This window comes from Odocoileus virginianus, chromosome 33, assembly GCF_023699985.2.
Source record: "Odocoileus virginianus isolate 20LAN1187 ecotype Illinois chromosome 33, Ovbor_1.2, whole genome shotgun sequence".
Lineage (NCBI taxonomy): Eukaryota > Metazoa > Chordata > Mammalia > Artiodactyla > Cervidae > Odocoileus > Odocoileus virginianus.
The window spans coordinates 13,547,189-13,569,226 of NC_069706.1; the positions used below are offsets into that span (position 1 = coordinate 13,547,189).

Sequence of the window (22,038 nt, forward strand, 5' to 3'; positions counted from 1 at the left end):
AAAACAGGGCCCAGGAGTTAAAAAAAAAAAAGAAAGAAAGAAAAATTACATTTTCTTTAATATACTTGGCCTTACAAGAATCCTCTCTCAAATTCCCAGGAGAAAAATACAGAAATCCATGTAGATCCGTTTTTTTTTTAAACAGTTTTCAAACATAGGCATAAGCATGTCCCATTATTTCAGCATCTTTGGGGGCACACTTTATTTTAACATATTCTGGCTTCTATGGTAATTCACACATAGAGAGTTTAGCTGAAATTAGCAGATGTTTCTACACTTACTTGACACAAGAACCACAGTGGCGGGAGCGGTGTGAGTATTTGCAAACCTTCGGAGGCTCTGGCGGAGCTTGTCATCAGCAGCATTCTTTGCAGTAGCATTGATGTGGGCAACGGTTACCTGCATTAATTTATAATAAGGACAAATGAGAAAGAGCTGAGGTTAGAAAATCACTACACATTCTGCCCACATCTTAATAGACAGTTCTTGAGGAACCTTTGATTTCTATTGCCACTCAGGGGTGGGGAAAAAAAAATACAATCAAATCTCAATAATTTCACATTCAGTTCTCCAGACAAATTAACTGGATGCATTATTATCCCTACTTTCATCTCTAATCTGCTTTTGTACTTCATCCATCCCCCTTTCAGAATAGAAAGTGAAATTTGAAGTAGTTAAATTAGTTCTCTCTAGCATCTTTTGCCAACAACGTGTGGGTGGCAGAGATTTGATATATGATTAAGGTAAGACTCGGGGCTATGTTTGATGTTATATTAGCTTCCAGCTTAAAAGAACAGACTTTGGGGACAATCTGGATTTAAATCCAAGTTCATCCACTTACTGGCCGTGATCTTAAAAAAGTTGCTTAACCTCTTGGGCCCTTTCATTTGTAAATTCCAAATAATAAATCCTATAAGCATTCACAGAGCAGTTATGAAAGTCAAAGGAAATGATACATATGGAATCACTATACTAGGAAAGCACTAGTCACGTGTAAGCAGACTTGCTAAAAAATAAGACATGATGAAATGATTTCAAATGCTTAAAGAAATCATCTTTTCCTATTTTATTTATAAACTTAGCACAAACATAATAACAAATTTTCAACTGTAGTTCTTAAAAAAAAATCATGTGCTTATTCTTCTACTGAGACAAATAAATTCTTTCTTTTTTTCCTACCTGGCAATTATTCAGCTCTTGAATAACTTCTTTATTTTCTTTACTGATGTCACATACACAAATGAATTCTGCTTCTCTGTGGCCTTTAAAAAACTTCTCCCGGATTCTCTGTACAACTGCAGTAGCTGAGCGGCCAGAAGGGACTGAGCAGTTTTCAATATCCCAAAAAACCCCAATGGGGGGTAAGTTCTCTAGCATCTGTCCAGCCAGTGTAACTTCCGGTGACCCTTGAGAAATGTGAACACCTTTGATTACACACAGCAAAAAATAGGTTAAGATATTAAAGATAACAGGTAGCTATCCCAGGGGAGGAAAATAAAATTACAGATTGATGTTAAATTTAAGGATGCTGACCTCACTTGCTGGCCCAGTAAGACAGACAACCCCAAGTTGCCAAAGTATCTCTAAGCGTTAATTCCTTTTTCAGGAGAGAACAAATCCAAAGGTCAGTTTATTTTAGGCGCACAATCAATCCATCATAAAGCGTGAGCCATCCTCACACTGACCAGGTATGCTCCTCAACACTAATAAACAGGGTCACTGGACACTGCCCTCTGGGGTTTGTCGTCATGCTGGGCCCACACCTCACTCAATGTGGGAGAACAATGAAAACGAATGGTGAAGGTGTTATAGCCCATGACTTTTAATGACTTTTAACACTGCAGTAACATCTGATCCAACTTTTGAAAAAATATTTTTTAAAGATAAAATATCATAACAGCTACTTTTGGGGGAAATGATCTTAGGTTTTCAAATACGGTTTTTTTGTCAGCCATTTCTAAATACTAATTATCTCTGGGCAACATACAACAAACAAGTGTGATTATGAACCTAAGCTGCCACCAAGTCCCTTCCAGCACTCATTTCCCCTCATATACTCCCCATTTTTCTATATACAGTTTCTGATCTCAAATAGCCCTAGCTCAACACAAATGGCAACTGACCTACTGGTCTATAAGAGTAAGAAGATTTTTTACCAAGAGATGGAAATGGAGACTCACATACACAGGAGTTTCAGAACCCCAAGGAATCTTTTAAAGGCAGTTAAATTCAGTGTTAGTATCAGGTACTAAAAACTTTAAATATGCATTTTATACAATACTGTCATTTACCAAATTTTGAAGCAGCTTTGCCTAGAGTGGTCGCCAATAACAGCGTGGTCTCCTTTCCTGTTCCTTTGGTTCCACAGCCATTACACAGAGGAACAGTAACAGGTGCAGTCTGAGTATTTGGAGGTGGTATATTTGGCCAGACTTTAGCAGCATCAATTATACTATTTCTTGCCGGCTGTTTTAAAATTATTTTAAAAAGAGGAGGTTTCAGACACATTATTTCAGAACTTAAGAGTTACACATAACAACTGAAAATACATTCTAAGTGTTTCTCCTTTCCACCTGCTAACCTCTGATAAAATATATTTTCAAATCACCTTTCCCAGAACTACCAAAGCATAAACTCACTTCAAAGTGACCTGAAATGATCAGGGAAGATATTCACACAATTAGACCTTTACATTCTGGGGTATGTGTCTGTTACAGTAGAAACCCTCAGACACACTTCACAAAAAAAGGAAGTTAAAGTCTTCACTTGAGCCCCAGGTGTGATGGAGGCCAAATTTCAAGCTCCCTCAATTACTACAAAAGGACAACATGCAGCCATCTATACTACATGGATGAGTCCATGTATCAGGTGAGCATTAGCTATAAGAAATTCCAGTTGTGCTCCAGCCTTTAAAAACAAGAGTGCAAGTCTTTGCCAAGCTAGGCTCCCATGTAGGAAACAGATTTATTATAGGAGACTCTAAAAGCATGAACTGAATAATTACACTAGACTTTTCTGAACAGTCCCTCCCACTGTACCCTTTGCTTTCTTTTTGAACCACAAGAAGTTATGCTGATGGGGAGAAAGCCACATCATGAAAGAGTCTTCAACCCCACACACAAAACCAAGATTGTTTTTTGTTTTTTTTTAAGATTTTTTTTTTTAAAGATAAAGTCATTTTATTTTTAAAAAGTCATTCCTCAAACCTTAGCTGCACCCAACATAACAAAGAAAAAGATACAAACCTTGTTGAGACAGTCTTCGCAGTAAAGTGAGCCCTTTAAACAAACTGGAGGTACCACATTTAGGTGCAAAGAGTTGGTGCATAAGTGAGGCGTGAGCTCCGACTGTGAAATGTGTTCTTCCAAGTGCCCGGGAGCCCCACTTGTGAAATCAGAACAGGGGAAATAGCCCGCAGAGGAAGAACAGCCCTGGAGAGCTGGAAACTGATGCAGCTTGTGTGCGTTACCATGGCACGACTGGAAGTGCAGCTTCCCACAACAGGGCAGGTGCTTGCAGGAAGAGAGGTTACTTTCTAGACACATGCTGGGAAAGTCGCTTGCAACGCCGGCCAAGGTGTTCCTAGCTGAGGCGTTCTGGAGTGGAGGTGCAGACTGGAAAGCAAGCCCTGACCCTACCTGACACGTGATCGTCCTGGTGCTCTGCGAGTCTAACAGGGCGCCCGGGGGAACCAAGCTACCAGTCCCTCCGCCACTGCCACCACCAAAACGCACTGGCGAAGTGGAAGGGTCATTAGTGCAATGGGCACAGCAGCTTACTTTGGGGACAGTTGAAAGCTGTACTTTAGGTTGCTGAAGAGAGTGGATATCTGGAAGTGGGACTGCTGGGAAAAGTTTAGAGCCAGCATGAAGGGGAGATGGTACATCCTTTAGTTCCACAGCAACTTTCTTGTTCTCCATGTAATCTTTCTGAGGAAAGAAAACCAGAACACAAGTTAATTCTATGAGGCCGGTGACTTGGGGTTACTCACAACTGACTACATTAAAAATGAACACTGTTCAAACCTTATTTACATCACTCGATCATAACCACACAAACAGAATGGCAGCTAAAACCAGGAGCGTTCTTCAATGGGAGGTGAACACTGAAACAGACAACTAAAATTAGGACTGTGTCCTTCCTGAATTTGAAGAGACTGGGGGAGGAGGTCTGTTCACATATTTAACAAGCCTGGTTAACCATCCATGTCTCAATGGCGTCCCTTTGATAACTTCCCCTTGCCTCTCAGTGTCTTCTGCAGACAAAACAGGTGGTATGAAAAACAACACAGTCACAACAGCATTCACTAAAGACAGCTCATGAGCAAAGTGCTTTAAGGAAAATACTAAAAATTTAGTAAATGTCATTTAGCAAACCATGGGACATCTGGAAAGGCGACAGTGCACTTCTGGGTCAAGTGACTCCTTTAGGCCCCAGATCTGCCACCCTGGACCCCTGCCTGAAGCTGCCAGCCCTCCGTGCACTGTCCCTGAACTAAAATTCTTCTGAAATAACTCCAGTTACTGATGCCATGCAACAAAGGCAGCTATGTAATGAAAATGTGGAGATGACAGGGAATTGATTATAAATTCATAGTAAAGTCTCATTTAATTCCCAAGTACAGGAGAAAAAAAAAGGTGATAACATGATCCAGCAAATGAAGTCAGATAAAGTCAACATCGTTATGAAAAGACAAAAAAAGGAAGTCCCAGATATATATAAATATTCAAGAGAAATCCTGAACAGAAAAAGATCATCAACAAGGTCATACAATCTTTCGTGATTTTAAGACACAAAATTCAAAGGCTACAGTAAAATAAAATCTATTTCGTACTTTCCTCCCATTTTATTCTAAAATGTGGATTTTTGTCTTTGGAATCTGTGACTTTAATGAGAAACAAATCTTTCCCAAATTTCAACATCACACCTTTCCAAGCATCTCATGTTACTCATCAGTACAGGATTTAAAAAACTGTACCCTCATTGAGTCAGGAATTACAATAATGTGCTATAAGAAGTAATACAAGCAGGACACAAGGGAAAACTCAGCCCAGACTCCAGGGCGAGAGACTGCCCCAGACCAAACGGATTGCTCATCTATTTGCACAAAAAATTTGCTATGTCCTTAGTCTTGCACATAATTACCGTTTGGGGACTAAGTGGCAACGTTTGCTCAGGACGAGAAAAGCAGTTAGAGAATTTCCAAAGCCATGGCTTAGCATCATTATCTTGTTGAAGCCATCCAATTGTTCTACTGCAGGGGTTCTCAGCTCCGTTTCCTTCCATCATACAGCCATGCAGAGTGGTTCAACATCCTTTCATCTTTCTTTTCTTTCATTCTTCCACCCTGTTAAGAATGAGGTTGCAGCGTTATTCATCTGTGTAAGTACAGATTTTACTACTGAAATATGAGACTACACTTACGGTGCATTGTTTCTGTTCAGTCACTAAGTTGTGTCCCACTTTTGTGAACCCACAGACTGTAGCCCACCAGGCTCCTCTGTTCCTGGGATTTCCTAGGTAACAATACTGGGGTAGGTTGCCTTTTCCTTCTCCAGAGTATCTTTCTAACCCAGGAATTAAACCTGTGTCTCCTGCATTGCAGGTGGATTCTTTACTACTGAGCCACAAGGGAAGCACATTTATGGGGCACAGGTCATTTCAAACAGGGCTGACGCAACCAAATCTGGGTGCTTTTAACACTGGGACCAAAGACCGAGTCTTCCATAGGATGTAACAGCCACTTAGCAGTGCTACACTTTCCTGATGGAGATACAAGATTTAGCCACTCATATCCATGATTAGTGATGTGGGAAAGTAAAAATGTAATTGTCTTCCAAGTTAAGAAAAAAAAATTTTGGTGCAATGGCTCCCAACAAGTCAGATCTTAAGGAACAAAAGTAAAATGGCTATCAAAGGATATTGTAAAAGTGAAAGTGTCAGTCCCTCAGTCCAGCTGGCTCTTTGCAACCCCATGGACTGTAACCTGCCAGACTCCTCAGTCCATGGGATTTTCCAGGCAAGAATACTGGAGTGGACTGCCATACCCTTCCCCAGGGGATCTTCCCGACAAGGGATCGAAACCGGGTTTCCTACATTGGCAGGCAGATGCTTTACCGTCTGAGCCACCAGGAAACCTGGCAACAAAGCATATTACAGCTTACTAAAACTGGTAAACTTGGTTGACTATTTATACTTGAATTCTAACTATATCAATTTGACTTAAAATTTATCATCTTCCATTCCTTATGTTTCCCAGCTCTTCAAACAAAAATGAACTCTCGATGACCCTCTTTCTGGCCATGCATGAGAGAGGTCACAGCATCCTGGACACCTGCATACTCCCGCCTCTTCACTGAGCTGGAGCCAAGGTCCTCCAGCACCGAGCAGACTATATATAGTATTTCTTAATTCTTCTTTAATACCCCTCCCTAAAGACTCTACTTGGGACAGTAAAAAAGTTAACGGGAGAGAGCACGTAATTTGAATAAAAGAACCACTACATGTCCTCATTCTCAATTATGTAAGATTGTGAAACTGATTTCAGAGCAACTTCTCTCACTGTGTCTTTGATATTGAGTATGGACGGTCCAAATTAAGTGACCTCTGTGGACTCTGAATTTGATTCAGCTACAGAACAAATCGAACCAACTTCTCAGTTTGCTTATTATGAAAGCAGAATCTGCTATGCCACCAAAAATCCAGCAGACACATCTCAAGTCCCAGATGTGCTGTATCTACTCCAGAGCAACACCCTACAAATCCTGAAACAGTACAATAAAAGCAGATGCAATCAATATCAGCCATTGGGCATGGAGGCAGCCTGCCAGTGATAAGGACGACTGAACCTCATCTCCAAGCCCTCGTCACCAAACCCCAACCACCACCTCCTCTTACCGACAATGGCCATTTTGAGGTCATTAATTTATCTTTCCGAAATTTCTGGGCATATAGAAAAGAATTTCCTTTAGCTCTTTCTCTGATAAGATTTTCTTATCAAGAGATTTAAACATCTACATAGTACGGTGAGAGGAGAGCAGTCACTTCTGCGATGAGCACTATGTCCGTATAAGCACTATGTCTAAGCTATAGGAAAACCGATCACATAAAGCAGGGGGAGGCAAACTACGGCCTAAAATTAATAGCCGAAACCAGCCCACTGCTTGTATTTAAATGGCCTGCGAACTAAGAATATACTTCACATTTTTCAATCCTTGGGGAAAAATCAAGAGAATAATTGTATTTTGTGACAAAGTTATATGAAATTCAGATTTTGGCGTCTATGAATAGTTTTGAGACACAGCCATGTTTATTTAAGTTCTATGGCTGTGTTTGCACTACAACTGTGGAGCTGATTCTCTGCAATAGAGACTACACAGCCCACAGAGCCAAAAATATTTACAATTTGGCCCTTATGTGGAAACTACAAAACTTCTCAAGTTTTATTTTCTTCCTCTGTCAAATGTGCCATAATTTCTCCCCTGTCCACCTCATAGCATTACTGTGGAGAAAAGAAAACCAGAGAAAGGACCCCACCATCTGTTTGTCTTCATTACCAAACGGCCTGTGCCAAGCACAGCCTTCTACATAGTATATACTGAGTAAATATTTGTTGAATGAGGGAATGAATAAAGCAGATATTCATCTACAAAACCCAGAGCTAATCTGGAGACAGACATGAAGTTACTGCAACAATGGTGATAAACTATGGTACTTGTCCTTTCTATCAAATACAGACCTCATATCCCCCAACAATCTCCTCTCTAGAGCCTAAGAATTTGGGATATTCGTGATACACACAACATCGACATGCTCTCTCATGCTTCTTCAAGGCGAATTCCGAGAGGAAGCTAACTAAAGCATTTTTCGTTAAGATCATTTATTTCCTCATTCAGCAAACATTTACTTAGTACCTGCTAAGTAGTAGGCCTGCGCTTGGCACAAGGGATATAGTGATGGAAACAACCAGAAAATGCAATCCATTTATGTCATCTTTTTTCCCCACAGTAAATGTGTGTGAAAGCCAAGGGAGAAATCGGCCGCCTTTTTAATGAGGAGGAAAAAGAGGCTTGCTTCCTTGGTGGCTCAGCGGTAAAGAATCTGCATGCCAATGCCGGAGACACTGGTTCGATACCTGGGTCAGGAAGATCCCCTGAAGAAGGAAACGGCAACCCACTGCTGTGTTATTGCCTGGGAAATACTATGGAGAGAGAAGGCTGGCTACAGTCCATGGGGTCACAAAAGAGTCAGATACAACTTACTGTCTGAATAACAACAGAGAGAGGTTTAATGAAGTTTTGGAATTTGCCCAAGATCACACAATTATTAATAGAAAAGGGACAGAACCAGGCTTATCCACTTCTTCCCACACGACCAAGGTACCTTTGGTGTCGTCCAGTACAAGCAAAAGAAAGTAAATTATATTAGTACAAATGTGCACCCCGAAATTTTCCTAAATACTCCTGGGAATGATAAGTAATTTGGTCACAGCGACTTGGTGGTCAAAGCAACTTCGTTTCGTCATTTGAGTGAGAGTCTCACTCCTGCCATTATCTCTTAGTCTTCAAGCAATTCAGATAGTGCTTGAGAGCAGACTCTGACGTCAGACTGTCCTCATATTAATCCCCAATTCTGTCGCTTCCCATCTGTGCAGATCTGGACAATGCACAACAAGTTCTCTGAACCTCAGATCCCAGGTGTAAAATAGGCCTAATAACAGCAGCACCTTCAAAGGATTAAATGACACCAACGAAGCAGAAAACTTAGCAATGGCCTTCTCTTCACACCTGATCTAGTCCTCAACACCCAGTACTACCCCATCCCATGACTGAGTTTTTCTGTTGCTTTTCACAGCTCTTCTTTCTAAAATTATCTCATTTGCTTGCTTTTATTATGTCTCCCTCACTTAAATATAAACTCCAGGATAGTATTTACTTATGGATCATGGGTTGTTGTTGTTTTTTATTCATTATTGTATTTCCTGCACCTAGGACACTGTCTGGCACACATCAGTAATTCTTAAATGAAGAGTTTAATAAACGTTTAGGACGATAATTTAGGTCTCAACTTCCCTGCATACAAAACAGAATATTTATACTCAGATGTTGGAAAGTGCAAAAGATGTAACTGGAAAGCTCTAGGTAGTATCAGAAAGGTGACACGGAAACTAAAAAGTTTGTCACAGTGCCACAATACAATCTGCGGGACTGATTCAACCCTAAGACAACTCAGTGCTCTAGGTCAAGCCAAAGGCTGCACTCTAGGGAGTGTTGATAGACCGAGGAGGGTGCAAAACGTTAGAGGTGGATGCAAAAACACTAGCCCTTCTCTTCCTCTCTTAAACTTCCAACAGTGCACACTCCTCTAGAAAGGTTGCTCTCCACACCTGAAGGGCCCTCAAGGGAGAAATTAGACAAGTGTAGTAGGGAGCCAAACACCCCCAAAGGGTAGCAGCAACGCTGCAATGACAGCCGTGAACTGACCAGAAAGGGAGGCAACCCGAACCTCTGGCGGGGGCCTGACGGGTGGGTCCCATGGCTTCTCCTCAGTCTAGCCAACCTCCCCCACCCCCGCTGGCAATAGGCAGAAAGAGGGGACACACTCCCCCGTTCCAGCCTGGTGCCCAGAGCATGAAGCGCGTCGGGGACAAGTTCCCAGCGTGGCCAGCAAACTCACCTCAGCCGCCGGCCCCACCTCCGCTCACATTCCGGCCCCGCCGCCTTCCCCCCGCCCCCCCAGGCCCTTTGTTTTGATTCCCGACTCCGCAGCTCCCGCCGCCGCCGCCAAGCGCACCCTCCACTTCCGCTTCCGCACCGCACCGCCCCTGTCGCAAAACCGACGCCCTTCTTTCCCCATGGCTCCGCCCCTTCCTCCGCCCCACCCCCGCCGCCGCGTCCTCGCCGCGCGGGGCGTGCTGGGAACCCCGGGGGGGGCGGGGCCTCGCGGCCCTGCAGCCTCGTCAGGCTCAGTCCCCTCCCGATAAACCTCTAAATAGGGACCTTCCCGGGGGGCTACCTCGGCTTTTTTGGCGAAAACCCCCAGTTTATGGAGGCTTTGATCCTGGCTTGTCGTTGTGGCGTGGAACGGAACCTCACAGAAGAGAATTAGGGTGCTTGTGAGGCGGAACCCGGGGAAAAAACCTGCCAACCGGGATTTGATACCATTCAGCTCTTTCGCTCTTTTGAGGGAAGGCGATTTAAGAAGGATTTCGAAGAAAAACCCGATCGTTTGGCGTTTTTTCTCTTACTCGCTCTTGTCACGTGATGGTCCTATTAAAAAAAAAGAAAAACTAAACTAAATGACGCCTGTTTGTTATAGCGTCCTTCATCTAGTGCAACCTAGTGGTGAGCGGAAAAAAATAAAAATAACTGCCAACTGGGCTTCCCGCGAGGTCCTTCGGGCCGGCAGGGCTCCTCGGGAAGTTGTGATCCAGCTGGCAAAAATAAAGCCTGTACGAAGACTAGGCTGGATTGTCACCAACAATTAAAAGGTCCTTGTGACTTAAGTGAAAAAAGAAAAAAATGATTCTTTTAAAGTCCTGGTCCAAAGCTCGTTACAAATGAATACTTTTCCAGGGACCGGTTGGGCGAGCAAAAGACATAATTGCGAAAGCCTTGTGAAGCCAGGAACAGCTTATGTTTTAGTGGCTAGATTTGCCATGTTTGGGTTTTTTTTTGGGGGGGGGCGGTGTTTGGGGGTTTTTTGCTGCACATTCTTTACTTTTATTTGAAATTATTAAAAAAATTTTTTTTACGTAGGCAAAACAGACATTTCTGAAACTGTCAGCTGTTCACTATTTCCTGTTGCAAATTAGGAGAAAAACAAAGCACATATTTAAATCTAGACATAGTTTAGGATGCAGTAGTCGAATGCAGCATAAAAGTTTATATCTGAAGTTTGCTAAGAAACAGGTTAACCTTGCAAAAGGATCAGTAGGTAAAAATGGCCAAAAGAGAACTTTTTTCTCCCTGAAGTATGTAGTGTGAGGCAACCTCATTAGGCAATCCACATTAAATGGGGGAGATTTCAGGGGAAGCTAATACATCCTTGTAGACTTTTTTTTTGTAGACAGGCATTGTGGAGGGCAAGATCAAACACGTAGCTGAAGAACCCTTTGTACTGGTAGTCCATTTTCCAGAGGGCCGATGACAAGCTCACACATCATCTGCCTGCTCAGGTATTTATTACTGCTGAGTAAATCTTCATTGTGTCTGTGTGTGGGGAGCATTCTCCAAGTGGGAATTAGGACTGATGAAAAGCAACCCTGTTTCTAGCGTTTTTTTCAGAGTACCAAAAAATTCGCTTCTCAAAGAGGTATTTTTTTCTTTCCTTTCTATTCTTTCTAGTGAGTATCTCTGAATACAGATAGTATTAACTAAAAATATAAAAGGAAGCCAAATAATTGTGAAATTTTTAACTGCTTTAATAAAAGGTTTAGCCGTAAAATAAAAAGCAGACACATGTCTGACATTGCCAGAGCCGTGCCTGGTGTTAACAGGTAAATAAAATACAGTAAATAAAAACAAACCAATCATACTAAATGGAAGGCTAATGAAAAGTTTGAATTACACATAGTTTTTAAAGACATAACTAGCCTAAACTACACTCACCCTTGGAAACACAATTATGCATCAACATGTAATCTGATGCTTGTGAAAGGGTGTTTTTTTTTTTTTTTTTAACATTTTTCTTAAGATATGTCTTCTCGAGCACAGCCTCTGTGAATCTATTTCTTTGATGGGCAAACTCTTTGAACAGAAAGTAAGAGTACCTCTCAGTTACCTGCGCTGTCCATATTATAATTTTCATGTTTATGAAACCAAGACTAAGATTTACTTTTGTGCAACTTCAGTGGCTGTTACGTTCAATCCAGCTCCTAAATTAATCTAGCTGCCACAAAAGGCGTTTCTCCTCCATCTACTTCTATGTTATGGTTAGTGTTTTGAAATGATAAATTATGATGGAAGGATTTAAGCAAGAGAAACCCAGCTTTCTGCTCAGTAATGTCTGAACGCTCCAAGGAAAACAAAGAGAACAAAGTTCTTAAGTATACCAAAATTTCCCTTTCATTTTTTTCAAGGTTTTACCCAATAACAAACCCATTTACCTAAGCATATTCCTGAGAGAAGTTTAATGATAATCATTTCAATGTCTTTTTCCTTTTATTTTTAATGGAAAAATGAAGAAAATTGAAAACCAAGTAGGTTAAATGATAATGTCATTTAGTCAGTACTGATAAGCTCATCAACGTGTGTTTCAGTTTATGTTAACTAGTTGGGGGGGGGGGGGGCGGGGCGGTGGTGGTGATTATTCTCTCCCAGAAACCTCACAGAATGGTGAGGTTCTGGAAAGGACAGAGCAAAAGTGACAAGAGGATGCAAATCATTTATTAGCATCTGGGGTCAGGATGGATGTTTCCTAAAAGACATTCTGATACCTTTCTTAACCCTGTTGATGTAGGTGTTAGATCCCTTTTGTGTCTCTGAGCTGCTTTCAGGAACTAGCAAGGAGTCAAAGAAGAATTAGGGTTTTTCTGGTGCCTCAGAGGTAAAAGAATCTGCCTGCAATGCAGGAGACCCCAAGACACAGGATCCATCCCTGGGTCTGGAAGACCCCTTGGAGAAGGAAAAGGCAACCTATATATACTGGAGATATATCTATTTCCAGTATTCTTGCCTGGAGAATCCCATGGACAGAGGAGCTTGGTGGGGCTACAGCCCATGGGGTCGCTAAAGAGGTGGAAATGACTGAGTGACTTAACAACAACAAAGAGGAATTCAAGGCCATTCTTAACCATGGCAGGGATACAGGAGGGATTCCATGTCTAGTTAGAGGCCTCAAAGTAGCCAAAATCTCTCTGCCTCCAGTATCGTGACAAACAACACTGGTTAGGAGTCAAACATACCCAGCTTTACAGCCTGATTTGTTATTGACTATTTGTTATTGTTGCGACCTTGGACAATGCATTTAAACTTCCTACACTTTTGCTTTCTCATCTTTAAAATGAAGACAAAAGTTCTTTCCTGTGGTTCTCATCATCTGGGTCTCAGCTCCATTGTAACCTGGTATAGTGGCCTTCCCTGACATTCTATCTGAAGGGACCTCTCCCAGCCCCTTTCTATTATATGACCTTGCTTTAGTCATAGCACTCATTAGCATCTGAAATTATTTCACATTTTCTGTTTGCTGATTTAGTGTCCTTTCTTAATACTACAAGCCCTTTGAAAACAGGTGTCTTGTCTGACACTTATTGTGCTATAAGTGAGTGCTCAGCAAAAATTTATAAACCTACCTGGTGAACAAGTAGGACTGCTGAGAAACCCACATCAAGAAATTAGTATTATGCCTGACACAGACGGTGGTGGTTTAGTCACAAACTGGTGTCTGTTGCTTGCCACCCCATGGACTGTAGCCCATCAGGCTTCTCTGCCCATTGGATTTCCCAGGCAAGAGTACTGGAGCAGGTTGCCATTTCCTTCTCCAAGGGATCTTCCCCACCCAGGAATCCAACCTGGGTGTCCTGCATTGCAGACAGATTCTTTACTGAGCTACCAGGGACCAGTAAAAACAATCATGATCACTACCTACATTTTTTGTTGTTCGGTTGCTCAGTTGTGTCCGACTCTTTGCCACCCTGTGGACTGCAGAATGCCAGACTTCCCTGTCCTTCACTATCTCCCAGAGTGTGCTCAACCTCATGTCCATCGAGTTGATAGTGCTATCCAACCATCTCATCCTCTGTTGCCCCCTTCTACTCCTGCATAGATTGTACTTAACTATGTGCTGAGGCACTGTCTAAACGTTTTACAAATGCTAAGTGAACCCATTTCATCTCTGCATAAGTAGAATCCTGTCATGAATTCCATTTTATAGATGAGGAAAGTAAATCACAGAGAGTTAACTTGCCCTAACCAAATCAGGCAAGCCTAAAGGAAGTCAGTCCTGAATATTCACTGATGTTGAAGCTTCAATATTTTGGCCACCTGATGTGAAGAACTGACTCATTAGAAAAGACCCTGACCCTGGAAAAGACTGAAGGCAGGAGGAGAAGCGGACGACCGAGGATGAGATGGTTGGATGGCATCACCTACTAAATGGACATGAGTTTGAGTAAACTCCGGGAGTTGGTGATGGACGGGAGGCCTGGCGTGTTGCAGTCATGGGGTCGCAAAGAATCCATCATGGCTGAGCGACTGAACTAGTCGACTGAACTTGCTCAAGATCATACTACTAGGGCAGAGCTAGGATTCAAGGCAAGGCCCCAAAACAAACGCCTATAAGATAATGATGTCGAAATTTTTATCTTGGTTGTAAAGTTCTGGGAAGGACCTGGGACATTGCTTACTCTAAGCGGACGTACATCTTTGTTCTTCTATCTGCTTTCGGGGAAATCCAAGAACAGAAAAATGCAATCGGGGTCAAGGGCAGGGAGTCATATTTTCTTGAAATGGCCCGCAAGTCCAAGCCCGTTCCCCCGGTGTCTAGGGAGCAGCCCGCAGCCTCCAAGCCCGGCCAGAACCCTGCCCAGCAGCGGGAGCCTCCCAGAACCCCTCCCGCCAGCCCGCCTCGGGCCGCCGCGTGGCCGCGCCGCGCCCGGGACCTGGGAAAAAAAGTTTCCAAAAGGCGCTGCTCGGCGCTGATTGGCCGCAGCGGACGCGGTCCCGGGGCGCGGCAGCCAATGGATGACGCCGGCCGCGGACGCGGAGGCGGGGGCGGCGGCCGGAGGCCGGGGGCTGCACCGCCTCCCGCCGCCGCCGCCGCCGCCGCTGGTCCGCAGAGCCAGAGTCGGTAAGTGCGGGGCTGCGGCCCCCGGGGTAGGGGTTACTCGGAGGCTGCCGCCGCCGCCGTCCTCATCATCGCCACGGCCGAGGGGAAACTCTTCTGCCCGCCCGGCGCCTGCTTCTCTCTCGGGACCCCCGGCCGCCGCCGTGCAGGGATCTTGGCGCGCCCCTCACTTGGGCGTCTCTTCCCGGGCGCTGGGCTCGAAAAATCGCGCTTCTCCGGAGCCTCCCTTCCTAACTTTGTGCCTTCCCACCCTTGTGTCCTGCGCGCCCGTCTCCTCACCCTGTCGCCAACTTTCTTTCTCTTTCTGCGCTCTCCTCCCTGCTTGATTTCCTCGGCCCTTCTGCCCTGCTCGTCCCGGGTCCCCGGAGCCCCGTTGCTCTGCCCTGTTCCTTTCCACCACCCTACCCCTGGCACCCCGACATCCTTCTTAGAGTCCCCTGGTCTTCCTTCTTGCTCAGTTTTCTGCCCCGCAGCCCTCGCCCTTTCCTCCTGCTGCCCCCACCTCCTTCTCCGTCCTTGTAGCCCCCTCGCTGCCCCCATTCTCGCCCACGTCCCCACCCCGCTGCCGCCCTCGGCGGAGGCCTTTTTCCAAAAACCTCCCCCCTCCTTGGCACTCCCCTCCCTTTGGGAACGTGTTTGGAACGGTCTTGTTCCCTCCGCCTTTCTCAGATCTCTGCTGCAGGACGGTTCAGATTTCCCCTAACAGCACTTTGGGGAAGGATCGGATAAAGGATGAAAACGCTTCTTCTAGAGCTTGAATGCGGTGGCTGGGGTTACCTGCCTCTGGGGTCATAGGAAACCCTGGACACTGCTTTTTTGAGGGGAACCTAAGGTTATCTTCTCCAGTCCTCTCAAGTTCACTGTCTCCTGAGGGCTTGACCTTCCCTGATTTCTTGGTCCAGGGTTTGTACCTGGTTGTGCCTTTCTCTACTTTTAGGTCCCTTTAAATTCCTTTCTAAAGAAATGGTCTATGCAGCCTGTGCTGGACAGAAATTTCTGATTTTCTCTGAGTTTTGTTGATGTATTCTAGGAAAGGATGGCATTGTAGGGTGTGTGTGTGTGTGTGTGTGTGTGTGTATGTGTGTGTGTGTGTGTGTATGTGAATGAGTTGCTTGTGCATGCTGTGTGCTAAGTCACTTCAATTGTGTCTAACTCTCTGATCCTGTGGACTGTAACCCACCAGGCTCCTCTGTCCATGGGAGTCTCCAGGCAAGAATACTGGAGTGGGTTGCCATTCCTTCTCCAGGGGATCTTCCCAACCCAGGGATCCAACCCGAGTCTCCCACGTTGCAGGCGGATTCTTTACCATCTGAGCCACTGGGGAAGCATAGGATGTGGGTAGGGTCCTTTGAAGGGTAATTGGAGTCCGGCGACTCTCAGAGCCACTTGTAATCTAATCTCTGACCTGTCCCGCGGCGCCCCCCTACAACGGCCACCACGGGTATTTCACCACTTCTGAAACTTAAATCTTTCCTCTTGGTGTGTCTTTTGTGTCAGATTAGATGCAGATGATCCATGCTCCTACAGTGTCAGAGGCCTTTAAAGGTTGGTGTCTTTTATCCCATTTTGGATAAAAATTTCTTAACTTCGTTTATTCTGTTAGGATGTTATTTTTGTTTCTGGAATGTGTTCTTTTGCTTTAGAACCTGTGAGGCCAGAGAGATTGCACTCCCTTTGCTCATAAGATAATTCCTTAACAGGACCGTGCTGGTAGACAGAAAGTTTTGTCTGCAGCTTGTGCAGTTTGCACCTCGTCCTGCTCTAGGTGCTTTGGGTCTGATGTGCTCAGCAGTACTTAGTAGGTGTTGGGAAATGTTTGGAAAGGAAGAGACTACACCACTGTAGGAAAAGCTCCCTCCCTGGCATCTTGGTTCAGTAGCATAAAATTCTCCTTGGACAGTAGCTTTCTGGTTTTTTTGTTGTTGTTCACTTTTAAGCTCCTTAAGATTTCAAAAGCAATATATGCTTATTGTAAAAAAAACATTTATTGTAGTAGGTGTCAGGAACAAGTTCTCATCTTAGTGTCTGCCTTAATCCCATTCTGGTACCTCCTTCCAGACCCTTTTCTGTTTGTGTACACAGAGGAAGGTATATTTGCAAACAAAAATGGCACCTTTTTTTTCCCTTTTTTACACTTTAAACTTTTTATTTTGTATTGAGGTACAGCCAGTTAACAGCATTGTGGTAGTCTCAGCTGAACAGTGAAGGGATTCAGCCATACATGTACATGTATCCATTCTCCCCAAACCCCCCTCCTATCCAGGCTGCCACATAACATTGAGCAGAGTTCCATGTGCTGTACACTAGAAAAATGGCACTTTCTTAACATAAACTTTCTTCCATATCATTACTTTTAATTCTTCTTAACTGCACAGTTTTCTGATCAGTCTTCAGTTAAGTTTCTCCAGCTCCCCCTCATTATTACCCTCAGTGATGGTGTGCACCCTTGAGCATATGTCCTTGCATGCCTGCTGAGGTTTTTTTGTGGGTAGATCATTTCAGACTTTGAAAGCACTGAGCAGAAGTCAGACTTGCTGACTCTTGACTGATTTTGCCCCAGTGATGTCACTTATGCAAAATGTAAAGCCTGCGTCATAAAGTGGAAGCTGTGGGAGCCTGTGCTGGCCTTTGGCAGCTTCTTTCTCCTCCTCTCCCATGTGTTTTTTGATTGGGAAGGAGTGTGGCTGGGGTGGAGAAGTTAATCCCTGATGATTTGTAGGTGTGGATTGCTCCTGACCAGCTGGGCTGGCTTTCTTCAGTCAGAAGAGAGCTGAGAAAGACTGCTTTGTCTTTTCTAGAGTTTTGAAATCAAAGGTGTGTGTCTCAAGTGTGTTTTCAGACTTTCCTAATAAGTTTAATCATGGAAAACATGCCAAAAAAAAAAAATCTTGCTGAAATGCTTTTGTAAGAGTAATAGATCTAAGTTATCCAAAACAGAAAATAAATACCTCTGGGACCACTAGATCCCAGTTTGTGCTTGCACGCTGTAGCACATACATTTGAGGTGCCCAGTGGTTTGCCCACAGAGCTGCTGGGACAGGATGCGGCAGGATGGTGTATTGAGAATGCAAGTTAGCAAGCCAGATTCCTTGACACAGATGCAATAAATGCATGCAGTATCCAGTTTGAAGATAGTGGGTACAAACTTGTGTATGCTATGACTACTCACTGACACCTGCCTGTCACAGTGCTTTTTAAAAGACCGCTTGGCCCAAAAACAGAATCTGACTTCTGTGCAGTCTATCGGCAACCCCAAGGAGACCTTGATTTGAATTCAAAGCCTCCCTTGCACTTGGGTCTCGTTTGCCTCTGTCACTCCTTTGCATCTATGGAGATGGCCAAGACATGTAATGTTTCTGCTCCAGCTTCCCAAGAAGCCCAGTGATTGCCTTACCAATCCCTGGTTCGGGAAGAGCCCCTGGAGGAGGGCATGGCAACCCACTCCAGTATTCTTGCTTGGAGAATCCCATGGATAGAGGAGCCTGGTGGGCTACAGTCCATAGAATCAGAAAGAGTTAGACACAATTGAAGTGACTTAGCACGTGTGCGTGTACACATACACTCTCTCTCCAGCATCTTAGAGGTAAACAGAAAGGGTCAAGTTGTTTGGAAATGACATATTAAATGCCTAGCACCCCACAAACAGAAGATGATGATAAACTTGAGTAAATAATGCTAGGAAAGGGGAACCTTTGCCAGTCATCTTGCCTGCTGTCTGTGGCAGACAAGACTGCGCGGTTAGAACTTTTCTGAGATATTTTCAAGTGGAAAAAAAGAAAGGTTTAGATTTTTAAGTGTGGTGTTTCATAAGAAAGTGAAGTTGAGCTGTTATTTCTTTCCTCTTAGTCTTGAGCATCATCTTCTTCCCTCAGGGGTGTTTTTAAAATGCAGGGGTTGTAATTAGAGCCACAGTGGAAGCGCCTCCTAAAACATCTCAATTTCATTTCTTTACTAAGGCTTAAATTCTAAGCCTCTCTGGCCATGATCACAGTGCCCTTTTCTAAAACTCATCCGTGGTAAGACTGCAGGATGAAGGTTATTAAAACTCCAGTAACTGTACTGAATATTCCTTATCATGTAAACCTGGGAAGTGAGTAGTTTCCAACATGACACCCTGTCCTTCAGCCCCTTCCCATCAATGAGATGCCACTCGGGTGCTAAGCAAGAAAGGTTTTTCCCCATCTTATTAAGTACCTTTCTCAGCCATTTGGCTAAGATCAGGTGTGGTATGGTGGTTTCCCAGGTGGCACAGTGGTAAAGAATCTGCCTGCTGATACAGAAGACGCAAGAGACAGGATCAATCACTGGATCAGGAAGATCTCCTGGATAAGGAAATGGGAAACCACTCAGTGTTCTTGACTGGACAATCCCATGGACAGAGGCGCCTGGAGGGCCATAGTCCACGGGGTTGCAAAGAGTCAGACACGACTGAATGACTGAGCACGCAGATACACATTAAGTATCCTAAAGATTTATAGAAACTAGCCTTCAGAGGGTCTCTTGCTTCTTTTTCTTAATCTCACATCCCCTTCCAACGAGTGGTCAATCTCTATGTTCCCCTGTGTTTTTTCCTTCTGCAAGCATTTATTGAATGCCTGTTATATGCCAGACACTGTTCACGGCATTGGGAATTTAAAAAAACCCGATGGTGAGGGTCCCTGTGCTCAAAACTGATATTCCAGTTGTTGCTGTTCAGTCACTCAGTTCAGTCGTGTCCGACTCTTTGCGAACCCCATGGCACGCCAGGCTTCCCTGTTCTGCACCATCTCCTGGAGCTTTTTCAAACTCAGGTCCATTGAGTCGGTGATGCCATCCAACCATCTCATCCTCTGTCGCCCCCTGTCGTCCCCTTCTCCTCCCGCCTTCCATCTTTCCCAGCATCAGGGTCTTTCCTAATGAGTCAGCTCTTTGCATCAGGTGGCCAAAGTATTGGAGCTTCAGCATCAGTCCTTCCAATGAATATTCAGGGTTGATTTCCATTAGGATTGACTGGTTTGATCTCCTTGCAGTCCAAGGGACTCTCAAGAGTCTTCTCCAACACCACAGTTCAAAAGCATCAATTCTTTGGTGCTCAGCCTTCTTTATAGTCCAACTCTCACACCTGTACGTGACTGTTGGAAAAAACCATAACTTTGACTAGACGAACCTTTGCTGGGAAAGTAATGTTTCTGCTTTTTAATACACTGTCTAGGTTTGTCATAGCTTTTCTTCCAAGGAGCATCTTTTAATTTCATGTCTGCAGTCACCATCTGTGGTGATTTTGGAGCCCAAGAAAATAAAGTCTGTCATTGTTTCCACTGTTTCCTTCTATTTTCCATGAAGTGATGGGACCGGATGCCATGATCTGTCTGCATTTTTTGAATGTTGAGTTTTAAGCCAACTTTTTCAGATAAAACAGAAACACAACTCATAAAGCGATGAAATAAAATGAAGCAGGGATTAATGTGGCAGTGAAGGGCTGGAGGAGGTATTTGGGGGGATCTTCAGAGAAGGTCTCTCTGGGGAAGATGGTTCAGCTGAGGTCTAAATGGCAAGAAGGGAATCTGCGGGCAGAGATCTGAAGGAGGTGCATTCCAGGCAGAGAGAGCAGCTGGTGCAAAGGCCCTGAGGTAGGAGCACGCTTGGTATGTTCAAGGAACAGAAAGAAGGCAGCGTGACTGCAGCATAAGCAGGTGAGGGGCAGGGCTGTAGGAAATGTTTAGAGAAGTAGGCAGGGACTCATGATGATGAACTTGAACATGAGCTTTTCCCAAGCAGCAGGAAAAGTCAGTGTACATTCACTGTTCCTGGTTCCTGACTTTCTCACCCTCCTGTACACCTAGGTCCCCCCATGCCATGCGGTTGCGACTGTCCACATGATCATCAGTGGCCACACGACACTCAGTCACGATTGCATGGGCTCTGGGCTCTGAACACTGTAGACGTTTGTCTGGTGACCTCATACTAGATGAGCCCAGGGCTCATTAGAGCTTGTGGCTTGAGCAGGGATTACCAGAATTAGGTTTGCCCTTGCCTGTCACCGTGGTAATTACTGTTATCTACACTCTAGGTGCTCTTATCCTTTCCACTTTCAGCAGACAAGATGGTTCACTCCAAACATTCATTAGGCCTCTCTGGTAGCAGAAATCCAGGCCTAACTGGTACACCCAAGAAAGGAAGTTGATTACCCCTCCTCACCTTCAGTCGGGGATGACTGGACCCAGGTGTCCACCTCTTGGCCCTGCTTTCTTGTTTTGGCTTCATTCTCAGGCAGGCGCCTCCCTTGTGATGGAGATGACCACCACGAACCCTAATGGAAAGAGAGTTTCTTCTCCACTCCTCCCACCACGGATCCCGGCTTGCGGAGATAAAATTGACATATCACATGGTGATTTGAGACATGTATATATTGTGAAATTATCTTTATAGTAAGGTTAGTTACACCTTCAGAGAGTTTCTTTCTTGATAGCTCTTTGAAAGGCCTGGGCCTGGACACTCACTGTCTCAGCTTGGATTAGGTCTACCCCTGAACCAATCATTGGCTCAGCTGGGATTAGGCCCATCTTTGTAACTCATTCAGCCTGGGTTAGGCCCACGTCTGATCCAGTCGTTGGCTTAACTTGAGTTAGGCTGATCCTTGTCATTGGTTCAACTTGGGTTAGACCCACCCTTGTCATTGGGTTCAGCTTTGGGATAGTCCCACCTCTGAGCCTGATGCCATCTCCTGGGTGCAGAGGCTGATGACAAGTCCACCTGAGCCCCATGGAAGGAGTGTGGAGTTGGTTCCCCCAAGACAACATTGGGGTGCTGTTATAAAAAGATGGAAGAAGGGATGCCAGACTGGGGGAAAAATCAGGTTAACAACTTTCTGCTCCCTCTAGCTTCTCTGCTTTGATCAAGCTCTCAGAGAAACTCTGTTCCCCAGAAGGAAGTGGGTGGGGACATGGCATGTTTTTTTCTGAATCAGGGAAGGGCGAGAAATTTGAAGGGAGAGATATGAATACAGGTCCTAACAGATGTAGAGTTGTCAGCAAGTGCTTTACTCAGATGCAGGTATTGTTGTTCAGTTTCTACCAGCGACCCACCTGGTTGATGATCATGTCCATGTCAAAACTGACATATTTAGCGGAATGATTTGTACTTTTTACCTAGATTTGGCTTGTTAGTTATGTCTTGCAGAGTTGGGGGTTGTGTTCCTTCTTTTGTCCCCAAAGACAGAACCGTGAGCTGTCTTGAAGGGAAGAAGGGACTTTAGAGGAATCTCATTTGAATTCC

General features: G+C 44.4%; 2 protein-coding genes across 8 annotated transcripts in view; one reads left to right on the plus strand and one right to left on the minus strand.

Moving 5' to 3' along the window:
* MARF1 (meiosis regulator and mRNA stability factor 1) overlaps positions 1-9,780 on the minus strand; it is a 38,162-nt gene extending 28,382 nt beyond the window's left edge. For 3 of the 4 annotated variants that reach the window (XM_020872218.2, XM_070460870.1, XM_020872217.2), the window contains exons 1-6: positions 9,676-9,780; positions 5,146-5,347; positions 3,246-3,929; positions 2,292-2,466; positions 1,180-1,406; positions 282-399 (exon numbers count right to left, since the gene is read on the minus strand). In XM_020872218.2, the coding sequence (XP_020727877.2) occupies positions 282-399; positions 1,180-1,406; positions 2,292-2,466; positions 3,246-3,929; positions 5,146-5,289 (1,348 nt within the window). In that variant the 5' untranslated portion in view covers positions 5,290-5,347; positions 9,676-9,780. The remainder of the gene's footprint in view (positions 1-281; positions 400-1,179; positions 1,407-2,291; positions 2,467-3,245; positions 3,930-5,145; positions 5,348-9,675) is intronic. The other variant, XM_020872219.2, reaches the window with a different exon arrangement.
* Positions 9,781-11,153: 1,373 nt separating this feature from the next.
* Positions 11,154-22,038, plus strand: part of NDE1 (nudE neurodevelopment protein 1) — a 38,354-nt gene continuing 27,469 nt past the window's right edge. For 2 of the 4 annotated variants that reach the window (XM_020872243.2, XM_020872247.2), the window contains exon 1: positions 14,700-14,787. The gene's annotated coding sequence lies outside the window, so the exon portion shown is untranslated. Of the gene's footprint in view, positions 11,177-14,699; positions 14,788-16,020; positions 16,330-22,038 lie in introns of those variants that run through there. The other 2 variants (XM_020872244.2, XM_020872245.2) reach the window with 2 other exon arrangements.